The sequence below is a fragment of the Sciurus carolinensis genome, chromosome 9 (genome assembly GCF_902686445.1).
Source record: "Sciurus carolinensis chromosome 9, mSciCar1.2, whole genome shotgun sequence".
Lineage (NCBI taxonomy): Eukaryota > Metazoa > Chordata > Mammalia > Rodentia > Sciuridae > Sciurus > Sciurus carolinensis.
Genome location: NC_062221.1, coordinates 63,880,148 through 63,892,282, shown reverse-complemented (window position 1 = coordinate 63,892,282; position 12,135 = coordinate 63,880,148). Strand labels below are relative to the sequence as shown.

The following is a 12,135-nucleotide window of genomic DNA, read 5'->3' as shown; positions in this document are numbered from 1 at the left end:
GGGAAAATAGAAGAAACTGTTGTTTTAAAATGCGCTCCAGTAACACCCCTTAAACTTGAACGCAGGTCTGCGTCCATCGGGTGTCGTTCCGGGACGTCGGGGCGCAGGACCGCGGCCGTCGGTACCCCCGCCCCCACCGCGCGGGGACACTGCCCCCTGCAGTGACTCACGCCCCGGATCGTTTAAATGTCGGGAGGGCCCGGCCAGCTGCACTCATGCTGCAGCCTTGAGCCGTCCCACGTCCTCCTCTCGGGCTCCCTCTGGTCGACTGAGGGCGACGGGCGGGCGCGAGCTGCTGGTAAGTGGGCGAGCCGCCCCTCCCCTCCCATTTTCTGCTGACCCCCGCTCGGTCTCCCCCTGGAGCGACTCCAGAAAGGGCAGGGCTGGCGTGGTGCCTGGCGATGCGCTCAAGACAGGGCCAAGTGGAGCCAGGGCTGGGGGTGCGGAGTGCAGTGTCAGTCTATGCCCCCACCGCCCCAGCGCTGGGGATCTCGGTCAGCCTCTAGATCCTCTTGTCTTTAGCATCTTTGATGTCAACGGGGTGGGGGTGGGGCGCCGGGGAGGGTTGGAGGTGCTGAGAAGCGCTTTGGACTGGCAATGGGTTGAGACTTGACTCCTTTGTCGCATCGCAGAGCTGCCCCATCTAGTCTACCTCTTTCTGGATACTAGATCCATTGGGCAAGGGTTGAATTGAATCCGAGTCCTCTTTCCTTGTGCTGCTTGTTGCCTTCCCTGAATTTGTGTCTGTCTAGGACCTATGTCTTCTTCCTTCACCTGGTTTCCCAGGTGGGAGATCTGTCCGCTGATTTTAAGACTGATAACTGTTATAAATGTGACTTCAGCAGATGTGTTGGTCCCTGGTTGGGAGTTACAGTTTGGAAAACAGATGGTTTGGGTTCTAACTTTGTGCGTGGTTTAGGTGACCCGATTCTGTCTACTAGTCTAGAAATGCCTGGGAGCTAAAGGCTTTGAGGAGGGAGGCAGGGCTGGAGGTGGACCTGCAGGAAGGGTAGTGTGATCATAAAATTGGTCTGTTGGCCCTTTACCTGCATCTCTGCTCCAGTGTAGAGGAACCAACTGTGGAGAACCAGACCTTTTTGTTTTTGGACCTTCCCACCTGTGCCAAAGCTGGGGAGAGCCATTCTACCTCCAGGATTAAATGTGTTACCTCGGGGCAGGCTGCGCCTGCCTGCGATGACACACGCACTCAGATGGAAGGAGCTGGGTGTCCACGTGCCAGGCTCCACCTTCTACTCCAGGGCTATCTGGGATTACTACCTTATCACAGGCAGCACTCAGATGAGTTCAAGTCACTGGCTCCGCAACTTAGAAATTCCCCTGACGGCTGCCACTTCTTTCATTCTGCATCCAGTGAACATCTGGGGTAAATTCAGGGCCAGACGGTCCAATTTGCCTGTGGTATTGAGTCAGCCGGGCAGGCTCAGCAGTGACAACAGCGAGGCAGGCATGTGAGAAGGGTCAGGGACAGGGGAGAACTCTGAATAGAACCCTAGAAAATGCAGGAAGATTCCCCCCGGGGTCGGGGGACACTACCTTGTTTTGTTCAGTAAACGGAGGGAATGGTGAGGCGCGGGTAGAAGTAGATCCAGATGTGGAGAAATAAGAGATGGGAGAGAAGCTGCCCGACTTAGTGCTGCCAGGAAACACTCGGAGGCTGTGATTAGAGATGGTAATTTGCTTCCCTAAATCTTGACCACGAAAGAGCAACTGCAGCTTCGGGGGTTCATTGCCTCACTTGACTTTGGGACACGGCAGTTGGAAACAACTTCCAAGATGCTTGGATCAGGGACTGATCCATTTCAAGCTCCTTGGGCCCCTAGGTGCTGCCCTGAGAAGGGGCGTGTTCCTAGACCCTGGCTTCTCAGGGGAGAGTCCTGTCTGGGAAGTTCTCCCTATTGTGCTGGGCAGCGTGTCAGTAGCTCCTGCCACTCTTGCCAAGCTAATTACAGCCCTGCTCTGGCCTCTACAGGAAGCCAACCTCCCAGCCCTGGGAGGATCCCCACAGAGGGGCTGGAATGGAATTGCTTTTTAAAAAAAAAAAATTAGTTTTCTTTAAAACAATACACAGTATTTTGTTTTGAGGGGCTTTGAGAGATGGGGGTCAGCAATTGAGTGAGCTGGAGGATGAGGGCGTGGCCAGTCTTGCCTTAGGGTTTCAAGGATGCTTGTGTTTGGGCAGAGCCTTCCTAAGTCAGGGACCTGAGAATGGGGTTGTGAGTGTTGGGACTACTGGGGTCAACTCCTTCCCGTGATCCCTTCTGTTCCTTTCCTCTCCTGGTCTAGGGTACTCAGGTGAAATTGAACAAACAGAAACATCAGAGCAGCCTTAAAGAAGAAAGTCCTGGGTTGGGGAGATAGCTCAGTCGGTAGAGTGTTGCCTTGCAAGCATGAGGCCCTGGGTTCGATCCCCAGTACCCAAAAAAAAGAAGAAGAAAGTCCCTGAAACCATGCAGCCCAGGAGTTGGGAGAGGCCCTTTTTTTGGGGGGGGTATCAGGAACTGAACCCAGGGGCACTTAACCAGTGAGCCACATCCCCAGCCCTTTTTGTATTTTATTTAGAGACAGAGTCTTACTACGTTGCTTAGGGCCTTGCTAAGTTGCTGAGGCTGGCTTTGAACTTGAGATCTTCCTGCCTCAGCCTCCTAAGCCACTGGGATTACAGGAGTGTACCACGACAGAAGCAGGGAGAGCACTTGAACTTGGCTGGTAATGCTGGACAGGTGGACAGTGAGTAGCATGTGAACTGTAGATGAGTTTAAGATGGAGAAGTAAAGTCACCTTTTTTCCCCTACAGACAGGTAGTGAGCAAGGTCCTGGTGCCTGGTGATAAGGTTTAGGGGTTCATCCAGCTCTATGGTTAGGGGCCTGACAGGGTGTCAGGACTCTTCAACAGACTGCATGACCTTAGGCAAACCCCCTCTTCCCTGTGGACCTAGCAGTTTTCTCATCTGCAGCCAGATGGTTTGACCAGACTGTCTCAACAGGCCTTTGTATCTCTGACACCCTGTGCTCTAAATGCTGTGTCTGGAAGTGGTTTCTACAGTTGTGCTCAACTGTGGCAAACTGTGGATTCCTGACGGGGTGCAGAATGGGCCAACTGAAGGAAGTGCTGGCAGAGGGAGCTGGGCCAGCCCGTGGCATGACCTTCCATCTCCCTAATCTGGTTCTCTGTGCTCTTGGTGGTAAGTGGTGCAGGCGGTGGGTGTGGGTCCCAGCAGGTCTAGGCTGTGCTAGGTGTTCTGAGAGTGGCATGTGGACACCTGCATTGGAGCTGCTTGGGGTTTATTAATTGTGCAGGGTCCTAGGACCTGCCCAGACCCTGGAATTAGGATCTCCTTGGGTGGAGCTTCCAGAGATCTGATTTTACTCACCAACAAAACAGCAAGTCATCACTCACATTTGTTGTGTACTCACTTTATGACAAGAACGAGTCTAGGGGTTTTCCACATATTAACTCATTTAACACTCCAGTGGCAGATCTGTGAGTTCAGGTCTGGTAAACAAGCCTCTCTGGCCATTTGTACGTGCTGCTCTGGGGTGGGGTCAGTGAGACAGGGAGGTCTGGACACACTGAAGCCTGAACTTCAGGCTGAGTCTTTCAGTGACTTTGGACCCAATGCACCGAGCACCAAAGAGCAAGAGCAAGAGCGTTGTGCTGACTGAGGACGAGCATGGCTGCTGGGAGCAGGCACAGCTCCAAGCCTGGCATCTCCCCTGGGAGCCCTCAGGTTACTTGGGGACCATCTCATTGCAGAGGAGGCCACCATTAAGAAGCCCTCTGAAAAGAGGATCTCTCCCCGGGCCTCAGTTTCCCCAGATGTACCGGGAGAGCGCGGGATCTCTCAGGCCCTGGGTCCCATGAAATGACTGTGGCTATGCGAAGACGTGGGATTAGCTAGTGGATTGCCTTGCCTGGGAACTTCTGAAACAGGAGGGTCTGAAAAGATGAGTACAGGATACGTAAGCCTCAGCACGCAGGTGAGGCCAGGCCAGGTGGTTCAGTGTGACCTGTGGAAAGAAGGAGAGGAGGAAGGTGAGTCTCAGTCACATCTCCTTCCTGCCTCCAGTCAGAAGGCCTCACGAGTCCTCACAGGAGGAAGGGGAAACAGACCTGGAGCACTGAGCTCAACTCACACTGTACCTTAGTGTCCAGTAGAAAGTGGGTCTTCCAGGCTCCTTCCAAATGTCTTACTCTGTGGTGTTGAAATAAGAAGGTGTGTCCTTCCAGGGAGCTTTGTGTTTAGGGAATGTGAATGATGGTATTAAACCAAAAAAGTCCCAACTCACCAACCAACAAAGCCCAAGGCTTCAAGGCTAATTATGTGTTCACTCATGAGTCACAGGGTGTTTCTGTAAGAGCTCCACCGCGCGCCCTGGTTCCATCGCTTCTCCTGGGGAGGGGCCGCGTCAGTGTCCAGGTGAGCTGTCTGTGTGTCCCTCTGTCTCTCTGCCTAGCTCGCTGACTTCATGGGTCAGCAGCAGACGCCAGGTGGACCCCGTCCCGAGGGGCTGGACAGAGGCTGGACTGAAGCTCTGCAGTGATTGACGACGCGCACGGCTGCCTGAGGGAGGAAGGTGTAATTAGGGCGCTTCGTGGGCCTTTAACTGCCATCCCTCGGCTGCCAAGCAGCACTGAACAGCGTGGGCTATTAGGCTGCTGCGTGCTGGACTCCTGAGGGCCAAGGGCCACACACGTCTGCAGCCCTGGCTGAGAATCCAGGGGCCCAGCCCTGGCCGCCTCCTGCGCCCCTCCCTTCCCTGAGGGCCCTGCAGCTGGGCTGAGGTGGGCTCTTCAGAGGTGGTTGGAGCTGTGACAGTCACAAGTGCTGGAAAACAGGAAATGTCTGGCTGTGTGTGGTGCTGGGGTGGGCTCTGCAGACGTGAGGGTTTATAAAAAGACAGTCTGCAAATTCTTGTCATCTTTGTCACGCCGAGTGTGGTCCATTTTAGACGACAGCGAATGGCCCTCTTCCCATATGGAATTCTCTCTCCACTCCCCCTCCCAGACCTTCAGGCACCCTCTGCAGGCCTGACTTGACACCCCCTAGCTGGGGGGTGCACACTCAGAGAAGGCCATCAAGAGGTAGGTCCTCAGAGGAGCCCCCACCTACACGCTCATTTACACGTGGGGAAACAACACAGCTGGTTTCAGGTGCTGGGCTCTTAACTCACTGGGGTATTTGGGCTGTGACACCATTTTTGGAGCGTGCTGGGCCTGGAAAATGTATGATAAAAATAAATGAGCACAGGATAGCACCCACCAGGGACCATCAGAGCCTCTCCTTCTGTAAGTCAGTCCAGGGGGTCAATCTGTCACACACACATACCCAGGGGAAGGTCAGACACCCACATCTCTGCACAGAGCCCTGGAACACAGGCACGACTGTCCTGTAAATGGATCTCATATCCACACTCTGGAACTCGGCCTTAGGATCCTGCAATCTTAGGGGCGAACGGGACACTGGCTGTGTTCTAGTCCGATACCTGACCAGGTGTGGAGGCTTCTCTTGCCTCCAGCTTCCTTAAAGGAGGTGGTTCAGCTCTACTTCAGCACTGCCAGTGGAGGGGAGCCATGCTGTTGCCATTGACTTTGCAGAGCTCTCTTTGGTGGTGAGCTGAAACCCTAGCTGTGACCTCTGGAGCCGCTGAGTGTGGTTGCTCTCTTTACCCCAGGGCAGCCCATCGTGTATGCTGGGGAGACTGCTCCTGGACTCCCCACACCTTCTCCCTTTCTGTCCATTCATCTGCAGCTCCTTCAGTGGATGCTTAGATGTTCTGGGTCCCCTCATTATCCTCTAGAGAAGTTCTTCAAGAAGCCAGTTTGTCATTGGCCTTCTTGAAGTTCAGAGGGGAGCTGAGCATAGGACTACGAGTGTGGCCTGACCCTGGAGTGTAGAGTTGAGACTATCATCTCCTTTGTTCCACGCTTGGTGCTTCTTTTAATGTGATCTCAGGTCACGGTAGATGTTGTGGGCAGCCTCTTTCTACGTGTATGTTTATAAATAAAGTGCTTCTTTGGGGTGGATGTCAAGCTGCTTTTTCTGTGGTCCCTGCTTAAGTAATTAGTCTTCTGCTTTCAATTTTAGGGCCTGGCATTTTTCTCTACGAGTTCATTTTTTAGATCTGTCCACAGCTTCATTTGGTCCCACTCTTTCTCGTCTGAATTCCATTGGCCAAGTGATTCTTTTTCCTTTCTTTATGCCACTGTTCTGCATACTTAGCCAGGTTCCTAATGAAATTATAACAGGTCAGGGCTTGGATAGGCTGTGAATACGTGAAAATTCAAGGCCCGAGGAGGTGGGGATGAGCTTGGGGGTTTTCCTCAGACGCCTTGTGGAGAGGTGGGGAGCAGCGTGTGGGGTGGAGGCCGGGATGGGAAGCCTGCATTATTTTGATTATGCCCCAGGCTTAGGACCCCATGATTCTGGGCATAGGGAGATGCCAGACAAGGGCCTTTTCCACCCAGGTCATGTATGCCTTCTATGCCATCATTTCAAATTTCTTTCTCTGACTCAGGTGTTTTACTCATAAAGAGAGAGAGAGAGAGACAGAGAGAGAGAGAGAGAGAGAGAGAGAGACAGAGACAGAGACAGAGAGAGAGACTGCATTAACAAAGGACTCACCTGGGAGTCTGGGCACTGGAATTTAAGATCTGAGTCTCAGTTTCCCTGCTCCCCTGTAAAATGATGAGCAGCAGTGACTCCTCAATCCTTCAGGAGTTACAGGGCCCTTTGAACCTTGGGCGGAGGTCACGGATGGCCTCGGCTTCACACGGCAACCCTTGGTGCCTTGACAGGGAATGCTGGGAGAAGCACGTGGAGGCCTTGGGTTGATGCTGTGGGTGAGGCTGGAACAGCCGCACACATTTGTACAGCCCCGTTCAGGACGTCCTCGCCTCTGTTCTCCCATTCGATCCTCACACAGCCAAGAGGGGGCAGAGGTTATCATCCCACTTAGCAGAGGAAGAAGCTGAAGCTCAAGTCTCATTCAAGGTCAAACTTAAGACTACTTCAAGGTCAAACAGCAGTCCTTAAATATTCATGGAGGGACCAGGACCCATGTCCCGAGTCTCTGTATGCACACAGATCTGTATATATTTACCATCATCCTGGGTGACTTCAAACACCAAACTTTCGTGAGTTTGGCTGTTTTCCTAGTGCCAGCTCTGTGTCTGAGGGGGCATCTATACCTACTACATCCTTCAACTCTTAGTGTGTCTAAGTTTTCTGGAACCTACTTCAGGCCATCCAGTGTTTTTTCCAGAAACTGGGACTCAACATCTGGAAGGCAGGCCCCAGGCATCAGCTGGGCCCAGCAGCTTCTCCCGGCTGCAGACAGTTGCTTTGCATCGGGAAGGTGGTTTGAATTACACCTCCAAGAAACACATGTGGATGGGTTGCTGGTGGTAGTGATGGGCTGGGCAGGGCCAGGCGGAGGGAGGAGGAGCCGGGCTTTGCCACAGTCTTTGTGCGTACCAGCAGTGTGTCCTCACCCTGTTGGCTGCTGCTGATCCTCTTGACGGGCCACCACGTTTGTAGCCTGAGTATCCTCCCTAGGTTCAGGCCCTATTTATTTGATTTTGCTTCCTTTCTGTTCCTCCTGACAAGGCCATGATCAGACATCCTTTTCCATTGCTGTGAGGGTGAGGGAGATGGATAAGATGTAGTTTCTGCCTTAAGGAATATGTAGGCAAGAAAGATGAGCCCCTTGTCCTTGAAAATCGTATTAACTTGGGAAGGAGAACACAATGCACGTCTGCAGTGGCATGCCCATGGGGGAGGTTGGGAAGACCACCTGCCTGCGGGGTAACGAATACTGATTTGTGGTATTGGGAAAGCCTCCCAGAGGCAACGGCATGTGAGCTAGACCTAGAAGTACGAGGAAGATTTGGGTGAGGATGAAGAGCACTCTGACTCGGGGAGCTGCCTGAGCAAAGGCTTGGAAGTGGGAAGGCCTGGGGGAAGGCCAAGGGGCTTGCTGACCAGAGCAGAAGAGCACTGAACAGGGCCCATGATAATAGCACTTGAGGCCAAGCCACTACTGAACTGAAGGTCGGTGTTGGCTTAAAACCAGCCACCGTGTCAGTGAGGTCCCCTGACTAACATGTGCTGTCTCCTTGCAGAGGCCATGCTGCTGAAACGTTACCTCCTTTTGCTGGTGGCCTGCCAAGCCTGGGCTGTAGGCTTGGCCTACTATGGCTGCCCGAGTGAGTGCACCTGCTCCAGGGCCTCTCAGGTGGAGTGCACGGGGGCACGCATCGTGACAGTGCCCACGCCTCTGCCCTGGAACGCCATGAGCCTGCAGATTCTCAACACGCACATCACCGAACTCAATGAGTCCCCATTCCTCAACATCTCGGCCCTCATTGCCCTGAGGATCGAGAAGAATGAGCTATCGCACATCATGCCCGGTGCCTTCCGCAACCTGGGCTCGCTGCGCTACCTCAGCCTCGCCAACAACAAGCTTCAGGTTCTGCCCGTTGGCCTCTTCCAGGGCCTGGACAACCTGGAGTCCCTCCTTCTGTCTAGTAACCAGCTGGTGCAGATCCAGCCTGCCCATTTTTCCCAGTGTGGCAACCTCAAGGAATTGCAGCTTCATGGTAATCACCTGGAATACATCCCTGATGGGGTCTTCGACCACCTGGTGGGACTCACCAAGCTCAATTTGGGCAAGAACAGCCTCACCCACCTCTCACCCAGGATCTTTCAGCACCTGGGCAACCTTCAGGTGCTCCGGCTATATGAGAACAGGCTCTCAGACATCCCCATGGGCACTTTTGATGGGCTCAGCAACCTCCAGGAGCTGGCCCTCCAGCAGAACCAGATTGGCATGCTCTCGCCTGGCCTCTTCCACAACAACCGGAACCTGCAGAGGCTCTATCTCTCCAACAACCACATCTCCCAGCTGCCTCCTGGCATCTTCATGCACCTGCCCCAGCTCAACCGACTTACACTCTTTGGGAACTCCCTGAAGGAGCTCTCCCCGGGAATTTTTGGGCCCATGCACAACCTACGGGAGCTCTGGCTCTATGACAACCACATCACTTCTCTACCCGACAACATCTTCAGCAACCTCCATCAGTTGCAGGTCTTGATCCTTAGTCGAAACCAGATTAGCTACATCTCCCCAGGTGCCTTCAATGGACTGATGGAGCTACGGGAGCTGTCCCTCCACACCAACGCGCTGCAGGACCTGGATGGGAATGTCTTCCGCATGTTGGCCAACCTGCAGAACATCTCCCTACAGAACAACCGCCTCAGACAGCTCCCAGGGAATATCTTTGCTAATGTCAATGGTCTCATGACCATTCAGTTGCAGAGCAACCAGCTGGAGAACCTGCCTGTGGGCATCTTTGATCACTTGGGGAACCTGTGTGAGCTTCGGCTGTATGATAACCCCTGGAGGTGTGACGCAGACATTCTTCCGCTCCGCAATTGGCTCCTGGTCAACAAGGCTAGGTTAGGGACAGACACTCTCCCACTGTGTTCCAGCCCGGCCAATGTCCGAGGCCAGTCCATCATCATCATCAATGTCCCTGGTCCCAGTGTTCAGGCCCCAGCCATCCCTGAGGTGCCCACCTACCCAGAAACACCGCGGTACCCAGACACACCCAGTTACCCAGACACACCCAGCTATCCTGACACCACATCCATCTCCTCTACAACTGAGATCACTAGCTCTATGGAAGACTACACTGATCTGACCACCATTGAGGCCACAGATGACCGCAACACGTGGGGCATGACCCAGACCCAGAGTGGACTGGCCATTGCTGCCATTGTAATTGGTATTATTGCCTTGGCCTGTTCCCTGGCTGCCTGCATCTGCTGCTGCTGCTGCAAGAAGGGAAGCCAGGCGGTCCTGATGCAGATGAAGGCACCCAATGAGTGTTAGGGAGGCAGGCTGGAGCAGGGCTCAGGAAGGGAGAGACCGGAGGATCTGGGAGTGTGATTGTTCTGCCTCCAGCCCTGGGTCCACAGAGCAAGGTTCTGATGGCTCTTTCCAGGTCCTAGAGAGAGGTGCCCCCCACTTGTCCTGACCTGCTTGATTCTTCTGTGGTGAAGCAGGTCTCACAGGACCTTCTTACCATCTGGGAGCTCACGTGGCCCTAGAAAAACCTGTGGCAAATTGCCTGTTTACATGCCTGAGCTTCCTTCAGAGGGGGCGCTTCCCTAAAATCCTCACCACCTTTCCTCCAAGAACAGCCTTTCCTGTACCCAGGTCCCCTCCTGGCCTCCATAGACTCAGTGGTGACAAAACCTGCTCACTTTGTGGGAACAGTTCTCCACCAGGACAGTCCCTCTCCTCAGAGTATTATGTAAGTTGATTTCCCTTCTTTTGCTTCTCTTGTTTGTGCCATGGCTTAACCCTGTCCCCTCAAATGAAAGTTCTCCCCTTCATTTTCTGCTCCTGAAGGCAGGGTGAGTTCTCTCTTCAAAGAAGGCTTCAGATCATTTAGCTGGATTCTTAAGACCTGCTGAGCACCCTGGCTTGGAGGATGCTCTGTGAGAAAGAAGGAAACCCGTACTGCTCAATTCCTGGACATAGGGTTGTCATCAACATCTCTCTTGTGATTTTTATCTAGAAAAGAAAGGCGCACGTGCAACATACTCGGCCTTTTAGAAGATGATAATTCCAAGCTGCAAAGTTGGCTTTGAAAATTGTAATCCTTTGTGGAATAAAATCATGTAGAATTTTTGACTTCTAAAAACATTTAATTTCTAAAATCAGCTTATTGGTACTGAATGGAGAAAGAAACCTGGTGCCTGGGGGTCCTTTCAGTCACCCCTAGGATTTTCTTTTCAATTTTTTAAATTGAAGTATAATAGATACAGAAAAGTGGGAACAAGATAGTATACAGCTTGATGAATTGTCACAAACCGATCACATCTATGTTCTATGTGATCGGCATCAGATCAAGAATAGAGCATCACCAGCATCCCCAAACCCAAGATTTTACTGAAGGACTGGGACTTCTGAAGATGGCATGGACTTACCTGGATTCCCACAAGGGGTCTTACTGCCCGCCATGGCCAGCTGTTGCAAAGGACCAGCTGCAGCATGAAGAAGATGTGAAATGGACAGCACAGGAGATTGACCTAGAGAGGAGATCTTATTGAACCCTGAAATCTGGATGGACCCAGGCTGGCCGGGTCAGAAGTGTCCTGACTACAGTGGCCCATGCAACCACAGTCCCTTCCCTGCTGATAAGCTGCAACTCATTGGAGATTCTTTTGCCTGGGCCCTTTTATGGGCATGACTTGCCTATATCTGTTTTTAATTCATTTTCCATTTGGGGGAAGTGAAATAGCTCAGAGATGAGATCTTTTAATTGAACATTCAAGTGTAATGGAAACCAGGGATCCCTCTAATGTTGTGGCAAAATTCTCCATCAACATTAGTCAGCTAGCAGCTAGACTTCAGGATTTTCACCGACAGCAGATATCAAGGCACACTGACAGGTCCCACGTGGTGGGGTCATTCTCTAAAGCTCCTCCTGCCTATAATCTGGTTATGAGTTAAATCATTGGATGCAGGGTTTTCTCCTCCTTGATTACAGTTGCTCGAATACCTATCTTCATGCCTTTCCTGCTACACACATATTCACACATGTCAAAGAAATTATGTTCAAGGCAATGCATGTCTTTCTCTGGACAGCAGGCCCACCAGTTCAGAAATAAAAGCAATAAAATTGGAGAATTTCAGGTCTTCATATCTGCCCAAGAGAGAAATTCAGCTGACCTCAGGGATTTAGAAATCTACCAGCAATCCTGATTGACTTTTGTTAGTCCCTCTACCTCACAAGATGAGTCAGCAGTCCCCTGATGCCTCAGCAGCATCATGGTGACAGGATGGCCAGGTCCCCAACACAAAATATCCCAGAAGGAATGTCTGTAAAAACTAGTGCATGTCATAGATTTTAACTTTGTCCCAGAGAATCTGATGTCAGACAAAAGATATCATGTCCCCAAGGCAAGTCTGGGTCTACAGATGTTTTCAAAATATTCATAGAATGAGTACATGTGTACTAAGTAATGCTTACCAGGACCCAAAAGGAAGGGCCCCAAGCTTGGGGCATGACTGTCGTTCTGCTGACAGTGGCCTGCTGTGTGG

At 52.2% G+C, this 12,135-nt stretch overlaps 1 protein-coding gene and 1 long non-coding RNA gene across 2 annotated transcripts; one reads left to right on the top strand and one right to left on the bottom strand.

Moving 5' to 3' along the window:
* The first annotated feature begins 244 nt into the window (after nucleotides 1–244).
* Lrrc15 (leucine rich repeat containing 15) lies at nucleotides 245–9,915 on the top strand. Its single transcript, XM_047564900.1, has 2 exons — nucleotides 245–298; nucleotides 8,144–9,915. The coding sequence occupies exon 2, from the start codon at nucleotides 8,149–8,151 to the stop codon at nucleotides 9,913–9,915; it is 1,767 nt and encodes a 588-aa protein (XP_047420856.1). The 5' UTR covers nucleotides 245–298; nucleotides 8,144–8,148.
* LOC124993209 (uncharacterized) lies at nucleotides 3,442–11,099 on the bottom strand. Its single transcript, XR_007110268.1, has 3 exons — nucleotides 11,019–11,099; nucleotides 4,163–4,583; nucleotides 3,442–4,029 (listed from the first exon to the last, which is right to left on the bottom strand). It is a non-coding gene; the product is annotated as an uncharacterized LOC124993209 (long non-coding RNA).
* Between the last annotated feature and the right edge of the window lie 1,036 nt (nucleotides 11,100–12,135).